This window comes from Archocentrus centrarchus, chromosome 23 (genome assembly GCF_007364275.1).
Source record: "Archocentrus centrarchus isolate MPI-CPG fArcCen1 chromosome 23, fArcCen1, whole genome shotgun sequence".
Lineage (NCBI taxonomy): Eukaryota > Metazoa > Chordata > Actinopteri > Cichliformes > Cichlidae > Archocentrus > Archocentrus centrarchus.
The window spans coordinates 9,356,080-9,372,689 of NC_044368.1; the positions used below are offsets into that span (position 1 = coordinate 9,356,080).

Consider the following 16,610-nt stretch of genomic DNA (forward strand, 5'->3'; position numbering starts at 1 on the left):
AATTATTGTTGCCTATATTTAATCAATTAAGGATTTAGGTTGGTGATCATTGCATCTGTCCTTGCTTTAATAACTTTAATCTCATTTGGTCTTATTTATTTACTATAAAGAAAAATGATCCATCTGCATTAGTAGTATGTTATAGTTTTATGTTTTATGCCCTTACAGCAATGAATGAATGAAACATATTTTAGATATAGGTTCAAGCCCAGCTTCTCTATCATTAGAATGCTATTTTTTCCTATTCCTAGTCTAAAATATTAGGTTTCCTTTAAACAACTTTATTAGTATTCTTTTGAAAATTGCATCTATATAAAGTTTAATCATTAGATTAACACCACATGTTCAATTTTGTTGTTTTATTATATTAACTGTGAAACAGAAGAAAAGAAACAACTCTCCATATTCTCGTGTAAACGGATGTAAAACTACATATCTGTTTTTCTTTGCACATACAAATGTCCGCAGGAAATTTTGGACACAAAAATCACTTCTGTGTTCAGCACCTTTCAGGTCACAATTGTTTTCTTATAGCCAACGCCATAGTACTCTAAACAAAACAGTACATCAATATGTAACAAGCAAGCAACAAAATCAATATAACTAGTATTCCAACGGCAAGGTAACAACTAAAGGTACAGAACATACAACGAGCGACAAATATCCCAACAAAAGAGTCAAGCAAAAATTAAAATGAACAAATCCCAACACAAAGATACTCATGCAGACAACTGGCAATACTTTCTTTGAGAAGTCAAAGCCAAGCATGGATTAAAAATGATACAAACAATTTAGTTCTCAGGCTGATAAAGGTAAGGGACAACAACTGAAGTAATAAATCCATGGATAAAGGGCTCTCATGATTTGCATTAATATCTTCAAGTGTGGCACTTGCTATTGTCAGTTTCACCGTAATTAACAGTTATACTGTTACCTTAGTACTAAACAGTGATAAATAAAGCTATATGTAAAGAATCTGAAATGCTACTCTGCTACTTTTCTAAATATATAAACTTCTCCGTCTGTGTTTTATAAAGCTTGCTGTATGTATTATATATACTAAAATGCCCTTTTCTCTTATTTGCTGTCTCCAAAATTCAACAATTCACAATGATGAAATGGGGGTGTCACCATTAGGTACAGTAATGGATTATTGTAGCTAATACTGGTTTTCTGGTTTGAAGTCCTAGCTGTTCACAGGAAAGCACACGTATTTGGACACTGGCACAGCATTTGTTATTTTTGCAGCTGACCGGGCTTAAAGTGAAGACTTACAGCTTTAATTTGAGGGTTTTCACAGCCAAACTGGGAGAAAGGGTTTAGGAATTTAGCTCTTCCATACATGTAATAGTTTTTTTTTTCCCCAAAGGACCAAAGATGGGTAGACAAGTGATTCAGAAGTAGTTTCATGAACAGGTCTGGGTAATTGGAGAAAAAAACAAAAAACAAAACAAGCTTTGTTTGGACAGATGAACTAGAGCTCAACCTGTGGAGAACGCTTAGAACGGCTCATTTTCCAAAGTGTATAATATCTGTAAAACATAGTGGAGGCAGTCCAATGGCACTGGGTCACCAGTGTTTATTGCTGAAGTGACCAAGGACATAAGGAGAACTTAATTCTTAAGTATCTTGATATGTAATATAGCAACATCATATTTTTGTTCAATCCATTGAATAAAAGCTGCACTTAGGTCAGCACTTTAGTTGTATCTTCAGATTTGATTAAAAACAAACTGATTGGGTACCGAGGTAAAATTATATCATTATTATCACTGTTCAAATATTTCTGAAAAATATGTCTAAGAGCATTTATCACAAAGTATGCCGGTCACATTTAATGTTGACCGCATGGTGACTATTCTACTGTGCTTTTACTGCCAAATGTAGTGATAAAACCACAGTTGCAGAACCTGCATGACACATTTCCTCCTTTCTTCCTTTCACTCCATGCATTTATATCCCATTACTGAAAAACTTTTGCTTGCTTTCTTTGAGTATTGACCACCAGCTTGATAGTGCTCAAATACATTTTAGTAGACACAGATACCCCCCACCTCCTTCGCTTCACCTAGGTCTAGTAGAAACACAGACTTCCTTAAATGCATGAGCCACGTTTTGCTCTTAATTGTTGGTGACAGAGTCCTGAGCCGTGTTCTGAGGAGGGCTTGCCACTGGTGGGCTGTTGCTGAACATCAGCTTCCTGAGGATGTCGGCGTAGAATGGTCCATAGACTGTCTTGTTGTAGTTGACCAGGGAGATGAACTTTGCTCCAATTATTGCTAGTTCAGGCTTGATAGCAGTCAAACCAGCTGGTATTTGTTCAAGTTTGGACTGAGGTTTGGGGTCACAGATGAGTGCCATGAAGTACTGCTGCACACGGTCCTCTGCAGAGAGTGTAGGGGATAAGACAAGGTTAGAAAGTTCCCAACCAGAGAATGTATTTAGCAGATCAATTTTCCAATGAAAAAATTTTTTAAGAAGTCCTTCAGTCTTTTGCCTCACTCTGTCTTACCAACTAAAGTGCGAATGGGATTGTCCTTTTGGGTAATGTTGCAAATCTGGCCTGTGAGCGTGGCCTGCAGAGCTGGGGTCAGTGCAGGGTAGTTCCTCTCTGTCAAAGACTTGTTAAGCTCACAGCAGATCTGAGCACTGACGCCCTCTAGTGACTCTTCTATGTTAAAGTCTCTATAGACAGAAGGAGAAATAAGTTTCAAATGGAGTTTGAGACAGATATATTTGAAAACAGTGTTTGCCATAAAAGAAACTGACGGTTTGTGCATCCCATCCAGCAACACACTGATCATCCTCTTCAGGCGGTCAGACAGGGACGGCAGACCCTGGATAGGCCCTCCAATGGTGCTGTAGACGATGAGCAGCACCTCATTCACAGCCTGACATTGCTGAAGCTGCCACTGGATCTCTTGCAGACGGATCTCATCTGTCATCCATGTCTAAAGGAGAAGATTGTATTAACATCATTTCCTAAACACAAATTATTTGTAATTGCTTTAAATGGGCAGATATGTAAATATTTTTCACACAAAATGAGGAGAGAAACTGATATGAACATAAGCTCTATCTTTTAATTACATTTACCTCAGGTGGTGGGCTCTTAGAGTAGTCCCATGTGAGGATGCGAATGAAGGCAGCATTGAGGACTTGAAAGGGCCCAGGCACCAATGGTTGTTCTTTTCCATGACCATTAGTCTGTTCTGTGGGAACGATGGCTGACTGCAGATCTTCCAGCGCGGACTTGATCCAAGAAGTGGTGCGGTCTAAAGCACCTGAGAAAGTTTCACATTAACTTAGTGTAGCAGGATTTCAGTTTTCACTTTGACACAGTGTACTCTTTTGTAGTGTTATTCTATAGACTGTAAAGAAAAGATGGCATAACCACTGAGCCATTACCCATTAGTCTGTGGACTCTTTTTGACGCTATGAGTCGAGCAATTACGCAATCTCCGTCCTATTTTTTGTGGGGAGGATTTAGATGTAGCGAGAGGTGAATCTGACAGAGCATACTTGGCTTTATTTCAGTCTGAATGCGGCAAAATAAATGGATTGAGACCATAAACTCATTCAGAAAATGCCAACTGAGGTAATTAATCAAGTGAGAAGATATGACCATTTTCTCATAGACTCCTACCTAATCTGACTTCTTTTTGCAACCAGAGAAGTCACCCCCTGCTGGCCATTAAAAGATTTAAGGAACTTCAAATTTGCTTCAGTTTCAGACCTGGGGATCTCTCTTCCATCATCCACATCCTTCGTTTATATACAATCTATAGCTTCATTCTCTCACACATACAAAAAGAAAAAAAAAAAAAAAGCATATCTACCTGCAACAAAAACCTCAATAAACCTTGGTATCCATCCATCCATAAGGAAGAATATAATCGTGTTCACTCACTGGGTGTTTTGTCCAGGATGCTCTGAAACTTTGCTCTCTCATATTCGACACTTTGCCTCTGCAGCACAGGCCTCAGGTTTTCAATTGTACAGTTGACCATATCTGCTCTCATCAGGCTCAGCACACGGAATATCTCCCTAGTGTGTAGAAATAACCAAGATGCTATGAATAATTTGCTTCTTCCTAAATAAAACAGGTCAGACAGAAAGTCCACTCTCCAGTAATATATACTGGATGGAAGCATTGAAATGTTTTAAATGTTTTAAACCACAAGTGTGTAATTATTTACTTAAAAAGCGTCACTATGTTATCGGTGCTGTCCCGAAGCTTCTTGATTTCCTCATCCCTCACAGGGGCACACATCTTGCCCATGGTTGTGATGATGTAAGAGGCAAGTCCCTGGATGTCCACAGCATCGTTGTCAGCTTGCTGACGAATCAGGTCCATGTCCAGCACCTCCATGATCTGGGTCCGCATCCGATTGGCACCCGGATTAAGGAATGACAGTAAGATCTGTTCAGTATGAGGGAAAAAAAAAATCCTTATTTTAGAATATCATTACTCATTAGTGAAGTACTATAAAGTTTTCTTACTATACTGGTCACAGAAGAGGTAAAGGAAATAAAGAGAAGTAGAAGGAGGTTTTAAAAACACATCAAGAGTACATTAATAGATTCACTGTGTTTAGTTACAGAAAAATATTTGAATGTGTGTGCTGACCTCTCTGATCTCCTCCACTAATCTGATGGCTTGTCCATACTCGGGGGGGTCGTCATTTAGCTCAGCCTCCAGAATATCCCAGAAGGCCTTGTGAAGATTATCTCTAACTACCTTTAATAAACTAAAAAAAGAAAAAAAAAAGAAAAGGTACTTAAAGTACTAGCATAATTTATCTTGGGAGTAAAAGGCAATTAAATTCTTTTTTTTTTTTTTTTTTGGAAAGAATAAAATGGATTTTCCTTAAATCCTCTTTTGTGTCAATATAATTAACTAACCTTTAAAAACACTGGTGCAACATTCAGCGTTTTTTTGGGTTGCACACCAATCAAACACTTCTAGACAAGTCCCTGCAAACATCCTGCAGATATAAATCATGTCCTCGTTGATTAGATTCAATTTTGACTTTGTTCTCAGAGCAGTCTGACTATATTTATTACAGGATGCCATGATGTTTGAAGATGCACTTGTCACCTTAAATATTTTTATGTCATTCACTAGCAGCTTAGAAATAAATAATAGTGCCTCTTTGGATCTCCTTTTTATTGATCTAAAATCTCACATATTACTGTCAATCACACAACCTTTTCTGGCAGCTATATGATAGTTGTTATACCAAGACTCACATCTATTCTCGCAGATAACAGTGTTCATGGGGGTGAGGTGTACACATAGAGTTTAACAGTATTTAAAAACTATTTATGTACAAGACACAGATATCAGAAACTGTTTTCCCTGATCCTATATTTTCCCTATATTTCAGGGAAAATATAGGATTGATCTGGCAAAAAAAAATTGTAAAACTTGACATTAGTAAGCACAGCTTTTTTTTTTTTTTTGATATAATACCTGTCTTGAGGTAGACTATTTGGCTCCAGGTGGAAATTTCGGTTCATAACAATCTCATGGGAAAGGCTGAGATTGAACAGGTCTCTTGCAGACTCCATGACTTCATCCAGGGTTAGGGTTTTGGGTGGGCTTGCTGTGGGAATCAAATATTAACTGATTTATAAATTAGAATAAAGCACATCTGACTATAAGAGTTGCACCATGACAGTGTGGAGGGTGGTAGCTTTCTTATGTGCGTATAGATTAAATATAGTCACTGACTCCTACCAACATTCACAAAAAAACGGCACTGTATTAGTATTGTTTTTCCTTATTAGTCCTATTCATAAAAAAGGACAAACAATCACAGACACAGACATGAAAAAAAACAAACAAAAAAAAAACACTGAGTCAGATTATATGCTGAGAGTTTATGCTAATCAGTGAGAAAGTGGGGACTCACAGGATGGGGTACAATGCTTGCTGGAGGAGTCACTGGTAAAGCTATCACGTGAGCACTCCAGGTCGCTGTTCAATGTCATGCTGTCGCAGCGCTCTGATGATGACTCCACATCACTGCCTTGGTCCTCCCCGCTGGATGTTGAGTTGGGTCGCTCATCATTTAGAGGCATCTTGGATTATAGCTGCAAATGAAAAGTTGGTAATAACCTGAGCAGAAAGCCACTGGATTCCCTACCACAAAATCTAATTCATTCTGTTCAGTAGATCCAGACGTTTAAATGATAAGATAAATATGAAGTTACATTGGGAGGAATCCTGCATAAACTGTCCTCATTAGAAAAACATTACACAGTTTTGCCATAATTTTATGTGTGCTCATCTGAGAGTGAGAAAGAGTGTTTGACTGTTGCGGTTTTTGTTACCAAGGTAGAGTGCAACAAAAACACCAGTCATACTCAATGAAACAGCTGGAGGGCACCATTGAAACAGACAAAGCTGCCTTGTTGCAAAGAGTTTCAGCATATTATTAAAGTCAATCATGGTGCATGACGTAATTCACTGGAAAAAATATTTAGTGGTTCAGTATTTGTTTAGTGCCACCAGGGTTTACATCACAATACAAAGTCTAGAGATAAACAGAACCCATTTCCATATAGGTTTACACAAAAGCCTGGATGCCATGTGGATAAAGGGACACTAGGTGCATCTATCCAATATCAGTTGTGTCTCCAGGGCAATGTGGGACAACAGAAGGCTCCACAACTGTCAAGATGATCCTGTTACACTTCTCACTGTGTTGTTTGTGTTCCACAAATATACATAGGAAAGAAATGTAATGTTCGCAAGCAAAATAAATATGACAAGTTGTGCACATAGTTTTTAAACTCAAGTAAAGACTAACTACCAATGTTAAAATAAATAAATAAACACAACTTGACTACTGTAACACCTTAAATTAAGCCTGCAGGCCTTTCTAATATAGTCTAAGACATACAGTGCTGGAAGGATGACCCTTGGGTGTTTCTGTTTTTGGTCTCAGTTATCTGCTGCCAAAAATGAATGCACACTCCCTGGCAGCACTTGCAGTTTAAAGATAGCTCAAGGGTCGAGGATAATGGGTGTGGGGAGTGTGCTACTTATGTGTACCCCTGCTACGTCCTCAGCTCTTTTATTACATCATCTGCTAGACTTGACAGCTAGGTCAACGCCACGCAGCAGGCCAATTTTCAGAGATTATCCAGAGGGATGAAAGCAGAGTGATCCAGAAAACTGATTACGGATTAGGTGTACTCTGTCATCTGCAGCTTCATTATGAGAAAGCCTCTTTAAGTAGTTCAAATGCTAGGTAGAGTAAAATGCATTATGTTGTTATAACCAAGAGGATACAATCCAAGATAAATTGAATGTGATAACATATCTTATAATGAGCAAATATGTGATCAAAAAAAGAAAATGTGTTGGGTTTTTTTCTTTAGAAGCACAAGCGCTCTTACACAGACTACACACATATCGTTACATCAACTCTTGCAGGAACAAAGACAGCCTTTTGGGGTCTAGATTTGACTGCAGTGTAATGTAAACAAAGCACTGGCTCAGGAAGGCAGGGCTAGAAACACGGGAGCTCTCTTTATTGGTTGCAGTCCCCTGTCTCTCAACCCTACATGGAAAATCTTTGGTTGCATACAGTGAAGATGGATAAAAAAAAATATCCACACACGCGTAAGAAGTGGGTACACGTGATCCGAGGTGCAGACCAAAACAACAGCTCCATGTAAATTAAAAACAGCACATTTTATCTGAGCATGACGGAATCTCAGAAAAAGAAGTGCAGGCACTATAATTCATTACGCTGACACTACAAAAGACATCTGATGCATCTGTCAAACTCGCCACTCTTCACTGTTATGCAATTGTTTTTGTTACTTGACTAAATCCTCTGGCTTTACAGCTCAATATAAGTCACAAATTTGATTAATTGCGTACAACAGCTGGCACTGGCATGCTGTCAGCTGGAACCGTCAAAGACTGTCGTCTTCTTCCTGCTCCACAACAAAGCGACAAATGCACGTAAAAGTTAGCAGCAGGAACCCGCCGAGTAAGTCCCAAGCACAAACGTGCTCAACAAAAGAGATTTTTTTGCTTTCTTTTTTTTTTTTTTTTTACCTCATTCAAGTCACTGGAAAGGGAAGCTGACAGCAAAAATAGCTCTGCTCTGAAGTGAAAAGTCGGCGTCGTCCTTTTTAAAAGGTCCTTTTCTTAGATATTTATGGTCGTTGGCAATGGTGCATTGCTGCCACAAACTAGAACGAGCGGGCTGTGGATAAGGAATCCAAGCATTCACTAATTCTAATAATAAATAAAAGAATAAAAAATGAGAAAGGAAAATAAAGTTGTCCCCCCCTTACGTTTGCCTCTGTTTAAAGGTCCTTCTTCAGCTTTTTCTGAGAACCAGGGGGGAACCATTTTACACACGGGGGTGTTCAACTGCGACAATAAAGGCATTCTAAAGTTTAAGATCACATTTTAAATATAATCTAGTATTTAAAGAGTATTAATACATGAATATGCACATATTTAGTTTGAAAAAGGTAATGTAATAGCACGGTATATGATTTATCACACTATCTTAAAATGGTACACTCCGCCCTGCTTCGCCAAAAGGTTCGTGATCACGTGGGTCGTTTTGTTTACGGATGTAACCTCAGTGTGCAGACTGTTGTGCATAGACATATGTCTATGGTGTTGTGTATGTGGTAATGTGGGTGCGCGTGCTCGCCATTATTTCCTTTCACATAAGACCCTTGAAAAGAATATATATGAGTCTTAGCTGAAAGAATTTTATTATATTAATTATATTATATTTTATTATATTAATTCTACAACTAGGTCATGTGGTTATATGACTATCGTGAGAAAACATCCGTCGCTTTACGTGGCAAATTGAGTCTGTTCAGCATGTTTCCACTGGCAGCATATCATAAATAACTGTAAAAGATGTTTTAATTTGAATCCGTTTTTATCTTAACTTACTGTAATAAGATTTCATTTTATTTATTTTTTTTAGAAAAAAAAAATTAAGGCCTTGGAGCCTTTGGGGGGCAGCAGTGTGGTTAAGTGTAGACGTAGACGAGCGTGAACACGTCACACATAGGGTTTCGTGATGGCGGCTGATTTGACTCCACGGTTTAGAAGGTTGAACAGCCAAACTCGAAGTTTTCGTGAAAATATACAACATGGTAAGATATGCGTGTTTTATGTAAATATGTTTGGTGTCAGCGATCTTGTTATTTACAAAAATAACCATATAAAGAAAGCTTAGCTATTTATATACACGCTAGGACTAGTGATAATTATAAACAGCGTTTCCACCACCAACACCGCGTTACCGTCAGTGAGGCTCGTAAATTAACTTTCAACTATGGCTTACAAATAAATTAAAGTCGTATAAAATGAAGCCCACAAGCCCACTTCAACTTAGTACATATACAAATACTATGTCGTGAGTGAGTATGGTTATGGCAGTGACATGCAATGCATAGCTTTCAGGAAAGCTTAGATAAAGATCCCTGGTACAAGACATTTTCACAGTTTTGCTTTTACAATTGACTTTTGTTTTGCATAATTCTGTATTTGTTCTTAATGTTTACCCTAAATTTGAGACATATAATGTTCCTTAGAATATTATGACTTTCTAGTGGTTAATGTTCTGATGTTCTTTATTTTTAACAAAATAAAGAACATCAGCTCAGAAATCAGCACTTGTCAGCATAACTTCCCTTCTCCTTCAAAAACCCCAAGAAGTCCTCACCATTCAACAGTTGTCCTTGGCTACAATTAAACAAGTTTCACTACTCGTAATAAGCCTAAACATTTAAAGTACAGTTCAGCACATATGTATAACATGCTCTTCATGAACTTCCCAAAAAATTTAAATGTTTGCCCCATTTTTCTATAATATATTTCCAACTTTGTGAATCTCTATAATATGACTTTTTTTTTTCACATGTTGCCACTCTAACCAAGTGCACTCCTTCTCCCCTCAGATCCCATAGAAGAATCCTTCTCTTTATCATAGTACTGGATTGAACCCAGTTTCTAATATATTATTTATCACCACCTGTCCAGATTACTCCCAAGGGCTAAGGGCTTTTTCTTCTAACCCCCTTGTCTTCTATTACCAACAGGCTTCTCAGGGCCCTTCGGTGCCACACAGCTGTGGTACAACATCATCCAAGCCCTGCAGACTCAAGTGGAAGTGCGTAGCTGCAGGAGACATCTACGTGTTTATGCTGAATGTTTCACAGGTTCAGATGCTGTGGACACAGTTCTCAGTTACTTGATGCAGAATGTGGCATTTTGCACAAGTGAAGTGTCTCGTCTCAAAGCTGCTCGACTCTGTCAGGCTTTGATGGAGGCGAAGGTATTTGAACCAGTGGGCACAAAGCTGTTTCGCAAGGACAAGGAGGTGACTTTTGAGGACAGCAGCTCCAGCCTTTATCGTTTTCTGGAATATAAAGCATTTCCCAATTCTGATGTGAAGGAGGGAAGTGTTGACACAGAAAACAGATCACCAGAACAGCAGGAGATAAAGAGGAAAAGGAGCTCAAGGTGGGTTTTATGTAAAATTCCCTCTGTCGTGTTATACTGGTGCTTAATGTACAATTATTTTCAGTATCGAAGTATGTAAAAGACTTAAATAGAACACTCATCTTTACAGCACACATTAAGGATGCATAAGTGTATTTTGTATTTATTTTATTTTTTTTTTAACATTTTTTTCATTTTCTAATTTCAATTTCTTCAGAGTTAAGACATTGTAAGCTCCAACACTCGTGCACAAAGTATTATAACATTTTATCTAAAGATTTTTATTTAGAAAAAAAAACAACCAACGTGTTTGTCACCAAAATGCTTCCTGTTCTTTCAGAAGGCTGAATGAACTAAGGACAATCGCCAATCCTCTTGCAGTTGGATCATCAGACAGAAGGGTGGAGAGACTGCTAAGGACCATCAATCTGCAACCATCTTTGACCTCAGCTCTCAGCAGAGCCCCCACGTCTTCTGTCTTTCTTTCCAAAGCTGGTAATCAGCAAATCTGTCAGTATTTGCCAGTGTAGTGATGGGACTAGTTTAGGGTGGATGCATAGTTTTCTCATCCTTTTTTTTTTTTTTTTTTTTTTTTGCTCTTTCTTCCTTTCATAGTGTCAGATGAGGTTTGGAAGCAGCAGACCGTGTTGCAGCTGCTGCAGTTAGTAGAGTTGCCAGTGCTGGACTGCATCCTCACCTCTCCTGAAAGGGTTCATCCCCAAACCTGCAAAGCTCCTCTTGCCAACCAGGATCTGGTTATCTCTAACACATGCCTGGAAAGGGAGCTGCCTGACACCCTCAACCTACCCCAGTCAGTACCCTATAGCCTAGAACCTATTTGTTCATGTATTCCATTACACCAGTAGTATGTTCTCTTTCATGCTTTTTTGGGGTTTTTTTTTAGGTTGGATGAGTGGCTGTCAGCAGCAGCAGACTGCTTGGAGCTCTTTCCTGACCAGCTGATCGTGGTTGCAGGGGAACAGCTAAGTCAACAATGTGGCAATGTGTCTTTGGAGGATGCCAGTGCAGAACATATGGCAAGCCAGAAGAGGCTGTTGTTTGATACTATTGCCAAATACTACAGTGGGCAGGAAAAATCTCCACTCATTTCAGGGCGCTACCTGGACATACATGTTGCAGTTCTGAATTTATTAGGTAAGAACCAAACAAGCTCAGTTTAACTTCATAGTGACTTTCTGATATATGAAGCATTAAGTGACAGCGTTGTGATCTGTACCATAGCTGCTTTGCTCAGCTCTCTGAATGTGTCTTATTGATCTCCAGATGAAGGGAAGGTGCAGGATGCCATCAAAGCATCTCAGTTGTGTTTGCGCCTGCTGTACGCAAGCCTGAGAGATGAACTGCGGAGACTTCTGGCCTTCATGGCAACAGCAGCTCACTTAGATGCTTGCCGTCTGCAAAAACAGGTAGTTTAACAGCATCCTCTAAATAGAACTGCAGGTTCCATCTTTTGGCATGCTATAGAATAATGAAAGAGAAGTAGTCTGTATAAAAAAAAAAACAAAGCAACTTAACATGTTGTATGTTGTTTCACTTAATAATCTGATGTTACTGTAGTTTTACTTTGTAAAATTATATCTAAGGTTGTATCGATAGTTAATTTGATTGAATGAAAAAAAATTTTCTTTTCTTTCAGACTGATAACAGGACCTTTGTGTGCCGAACATTTCAGAGAGCTGTCATTCAGAATCATGAATGGACTCGATCGCAGAGTGAAGCTCTGGTATTCTTTCTCATGGACAATCACTCTGAGCTCTTCAAGGTACGCTTGTGTTCTCTCAGAGTTATATTAGAATTTTCTTTTTAGACAAACATGCATTTCTATCTGGATTTCAGAATAGACGAGCCTAAGTTTGCTTTTTAATTTCTTCTTTGTGTTGCTTCTAGAAGCACTTGATAGTTGCTACAATGTTTTATTTTACTCTCTCTTTCTGTAATAATTATAGACACCTACAACCCTTATTGAAGCTGTGAGGAGAACACTGAGGACTGTGCAGCAGGGAAAAGATCCTGACTCATTTGCCAGTAAGTTAAATGTTATTTACAATCCAGCAAACATCACACAGTACACTGTACTTCAGTTTGTTTGTGCACCAAACTGTATGTAGAAATGCAGTATTTCTGGTGTGTTGTCTTACAGACAATGCAGTTCTCATGTTCAGAAGTTCATGAAGTTTTAATCTGCTAAAGTATCCACAGGTACAGATAAAAGCACCACAAATAATTTATCTCAAGGCAGGTTCTCCAGAGTAAAAGGTTTTGACCTTCAGTGGTTTGTCCACATGGAGGCACTGTTGCTCCAGATCCACATTTAAAAAAAAAAAAAAAAAAAAAAAAAAAAAGAACCACTTGCTCCCTGAATACTGTGCCTCCTCCAGATGAAAACCATGAAATCCTCTTCATGTTGTATTGCAGCGTTCACCTTCTGCCAGCAGGCGACTCCACAGGAGTACGAGAACCAGCGTGAGGCTACCACCCTGGAGAGCCTCAAACAACTTCTGCATGACATTTCTTCAAGCAAGAGTATGCCTGCCAAGGAAAAGAGGAGGCTGCTCAAAGAGTTTGAAAAACATCACCCTGTGGTCTTCCTGCAGCATTTCTCCAGCACTTTCTGAAACACTCAAATAACTGGTACTGTTTTGACTTCATGGGTGCACTTGACACATTCAGGGTGCAGTTTCAGGATTTTTCTTTTAGAATAAGAATGCATATCACGGTTGAACATGGACGTATTGGCTTGCATACGGTCACACCTCTGTTGTGTAGTATGCAGAGTGGGGATGATATCCTGAGGTGGGTATTTAGTATAAATGGTTTTCAAACAGCATGTTACCATGGCTGTAACGTGTCCAAATCCAAATGAACCATAAGAAATAATGAAAGTTGAAGTTTTACTTGTAAACGTGCCGTTAACTCGACTGCACTAATTTGAAAATGATGCTGTTTATGATTTGATCCCATAATAATGGTAAGTGAAGTCTAATTTAAAAAAAAAAAGATTATTGGTACAGATAATGTGATCTATATAATTTAGCTTTACTACAGGTTAAAATATTAAAAGGGTGTAAAGGGATTACTTAAATACTATATGAATTAGATGTTTTTGAGGCAGCAATAAGTGAGCAGCTTGTGTACTGATTGATGTTCTTGTAGGTCAAGGTGCTCTGTTTGGATGTGTTATACCAGGGGTTTTCAAAGTATGAAAGGGTGAGCCCCCCTCCAAGGAGCACAATGCCTGCTGCCCCCCCCCCCCCCCCCCCCCCCCCCAATAATCAACCCACACACAAACAAATGCCACTACAAAACACCTTCTAATTGCTTTTATTTTAGAACCATCTCATCTTTTAAAATGACACTTTATCTGAATGAAATTTAACGCATGAACATTTTAAAACATTTCCTCCCATTTTAATTATTTTATCAGGGCCTTTGTATGGCAAATACACCCTTTTTCCATTTTTCTACTTATGCCAGAGCTTGTCTCCCCTGCCTTTTTCTTTACTAAAAATGTGTCCATTCTTTCTCTCACATCAGTAGACAGCAAGCAGATAGCTTCTTTTCCCGGTTTATTTTTTCCCTCGCACCGCGCCTCCCCTAAAGTGCTCTGGCGCCCCCTAGGGGAGGCGCGCCTCACACTTTGAAAACCGCCGTGTTATACTAAAGGTTTTGTTTGCAGTGTAAAGGGGTTGATTATGGCTTTGGGAATGGTGCTGTGCTTTTCAGCGATAATGCTGTGCACTTTGATTCAGCGTTTTTCTCTAAATAATAAAAAAGTCGGTCATTTTGGGCTTCTTGTTTTGGTAGCTATAATGGAAAGAAAAACACTAATTATTGAAATATTTTTTTCTGTGAATATTCTAACAAATGTTATTGCTAAATTACAGCAGGAAGGGTGTTAAGCTAACTAACTATTTAGTGCCAATATTTAAATATTTGTAATTGTAAGTTTTTAGGACTTTACTTGAAAGATAGACATTGAAATGATGACCTAATTGAAAAAGTCAGGTGTACTCTGACTGGATAGGCTACTACTGTATCACTGTAATGAATCTGTGGTCATAGAAAAATAATTTAGTCAATTCTCATTTTAGTCAGCATCCTTTTTTCCCCACAAAAACACTGAAATCATGTTAGAAATGCACTTTATGATGCTGAAACAAGCTTTACTCTGTCAAATTAACATGTTTAATAAAGATTTTTTCAAAAAGTCATTGTAGACGTTTCAGTGCATGTATTTTTTTTTTATTTTTTTTTTTTACATACTACATTTCTGTTTTCTGATTAGAATTTTTAACAATACTGATATTGGAAATGTTTTACTGTATTTCATCACATGCTCTTTTTTTTGTAACTGCTCCCAGACACGGGGGTAGCAGTCGCAACACAGAACCCCCCCAAGGTGGATTCAAACCCAGGACCTTCTCGCTGTGAGGCAACCACTGTGCTCCCCATATTAGAAATACTAAATACACAAAATACTAAAACATGCATTTGCTGTCTAAATTACACTTGTCCTGAGACAAAATGTAAACCTAGTGGTTGAAAAGGTGGTTCCAAAATATTTAAAATACAAAATAGCTCTTGAGAACCCCAGAAATGTTCCTCTGACAACCACCTTGCATGTCAAATCTAACATATAACAAACAAATAAATTAGAAATCCACTTTTTTAATTTTATTTTTATTGAAATGAGATGACAGAGGATTTTACATATGCCAACACTATGGGTAGACCAAAGGTTAGTCCTCTATGACATATTTTGTATTTTTCCAGTATTTTCTCTTTAGATTGAGTGCGTCACTCACAACCAATGCAACCCTGTTGCTCATATTAACAAAAGAAATTTTCATAGTTTCCTTACTTTATTTATTTGACTCCATTTATCCTTGACTTTCACAGTCCGTTACATTTCACAGCCTTTTTCTGAGAGAACACAAATACTAGACCTGTACAACCCTGATGCCACACATATAAAACAAACATTACAAATGTATGTTAAAAACATAAAATATTAACATTTCTGTGGCCCTGAGTATGTATTTGTCACATTTATGTCGTAATCTACAAATACAAGTAATGTATACATTCAGCCAGCTTATGCACATCACCCATATCATTTTAAATAAAATAATCCTAAATGTGCTTTTCTTAGCTCATGGGTTTAACCTGTTGCCTTTGTAAAAGTTTTAATTATTATATGAATAAATAGTGAAATTACTAAAAAACAGTGTCTATTAAAAAAGTGGGGAAGAGTAGATAAAGAAAATTGCTTAAATTAATGTAAGTCTTATCTGAAACTGAATGAGTATTCAATAAGTCTGACTATCTGTAACTTCACAGTCAAGAATTTATTGAACAGTGTTTTTAAAATACTTTCTCAGGTTGCAGAATATTGGTAAAAGGTTTGTGCCAAGCAAAGAACAACCAAACGGTCTCATAAAAAATATACCTTTGATGCCTGAGCTGAAAAAATCAGTTTTTTTGATGGTTTATTATTTGTTTTTCTCAAATACATAACAGAAAATCAGAAAGGGTCCTTTTAAAAATGTATTTATTTGTTTTTACAATTTTTGAACCCTAAATTTTCCTCCAACACTAGAGTGACTTTTAAAATGTACAGTCGCATTCATGGCTTTTGTTTTTCTAATAGTTTATTATTATTAATAGAATAGAATAGAATAGAAAGGAATTACTTTATTGCCATTATAAAGAATGTACATTGTTCAGTGCCATGCAGTAGAAAATTACACTTCCTAAAATATAAAATAGAACTTCTTAAAATATAAAGAAAATAAAACAGAATGTATAAAAGTATATAAATTGTAAAAAATAAAATAAGTATATACATATAATAATGAAGATGGTGAGTATTGCACTTGGTGAATGAATATTTATTATGATGATGATGATGATTATATTGGTTAAATAAATTGAAAAAGCATGAAATAATGACTATGTTTATAAGAAGTTCACCAAAAAAACAAAAAACGAACAAATAAACAAACAAACAAATAAAAAAAAAGCCTCAAATGACGTTGACGCACCTGACTCCATTAACAAACCCGGAAGTAAAGCTCTTCGTTCA

At 37.5% G+C, this 16,610-nt stretch overlaps 2 protein-coding genes across 3 annotated transcripts; one reads left to right on the plus strand and one right to left on the minus strand.

The window, feature by feature from the left end:
- Nucleotides 1–344: 344 nt before the first annotated feature.
- Nucleotides 345–8,334, minus strand: tcp11l2 (t-complex 11, testis-specific-like 2). The gene is made up of 10 exons (XM_030720254.1): nt 8,081–8,334; nt 5,919–6,099; nt 5,477–5,609; nt 4,631–4,751; nt 4,200–4,423; nt 3,911–4,047; nt 3,097–3,284; nt 2,770–2,951; nt 2,513–2,685; nt 345–2,384 (listed from the first exon to the last, which is right to left on the minus strand). Exons 2-10 carry the CDS (start codon nt 6,085–6,087, stop codon nt 2,122–2,124), a joined length of 1,590 nt encoding a protein of 529 aa, XP_030576114.1. The 5' UTR covers nt 6,088–6,099; nt 8,081–8,334; the 3' UTR covers nt 345–2,121.
- A 714-nt stretch (nt 8,335–9,048) lies between these two features.
- Nucleotides 9,049–13,740, plus strand: depdc4 (DEP domain containing 4). 2 transcript variants are annotated; one of them, XM_030720398.1, is made up of 9 exons: nt 9,049–9,153; nt 10,102–10,525; nt 10,845–10,999; nt 11,120–11,315; nt 11,409–11,659; nt 11,789–11,931; nt 12,162–12,287; nt 12,472–12,550; nt 12,941–13,740. In XM_030720398.1, the coding sequence occupies exons 1-9, from the start codon at nt 9,078–9,080 to the stop codon at nt 13,138–13,140; spliced, it is 1,650 nt and encodes a 549-aa protein (XP_030576258.1). In that variant the 5' UTR covers nt 9,049–9,077; the 3' UTR covers nt 13,141–13,740. The 2 variants fall into 2 exon arrangements, with proteins under 2 accessions (XP_030576258.1, XP_030576259.1); XM_030720399.1 differs by having other exon boundaries at nt 12,198–12,287.
- The last annotated feature ends 2,870 nt before the right edge of the window (nt 13,741–16,610 follow it).

Bases quoted from the DNA above. Each gene is read 5' to 3' on its own strand.
- depdc4 (XM_030720398.1), top strand. From the start codon at position 9,078: ATGGCGGCTGATTTGACTCCACGGTTTAGAAGGTTGAACAGCCAAACT. The intron at 11,000-11,119 runs GTAATCAGCAAA...TTCCTTTCATAG, and splicing joins TGTCTTTCTTTCCAAAGCTG to TGTCAGATGAGGTTTGGAAG. The intron at 12,288-12,471 runs GTACGCTTGTGT...TAATAATTATAG, and splicing joins ATCACTCTGAGCTCTTCAAG to ACACCTACAACCCTTATTGA.
- tcp11l2 (XM_030720254.1), bottom strand. From the start codon at position 6,087: ATGCCTCTAAATGATGAGCGACCCAACTCAACATCCAGCGGGGAGGAC. The intron at 4,752-5,476 runs GTATTATATCAA...TTCTTTTTTTAG, and splicing joins AATAGTCTACCTCAAGACAG to TTTATTAAAGGTAGTTAGAG. The intron at 2,385-2,512 runs GTAAGACAGAGT...CACTCTCTGCAG, and splicing joins TCCCATTCGCACTTTAGTTG to AGGACCGTGTGCAGCAGTAC.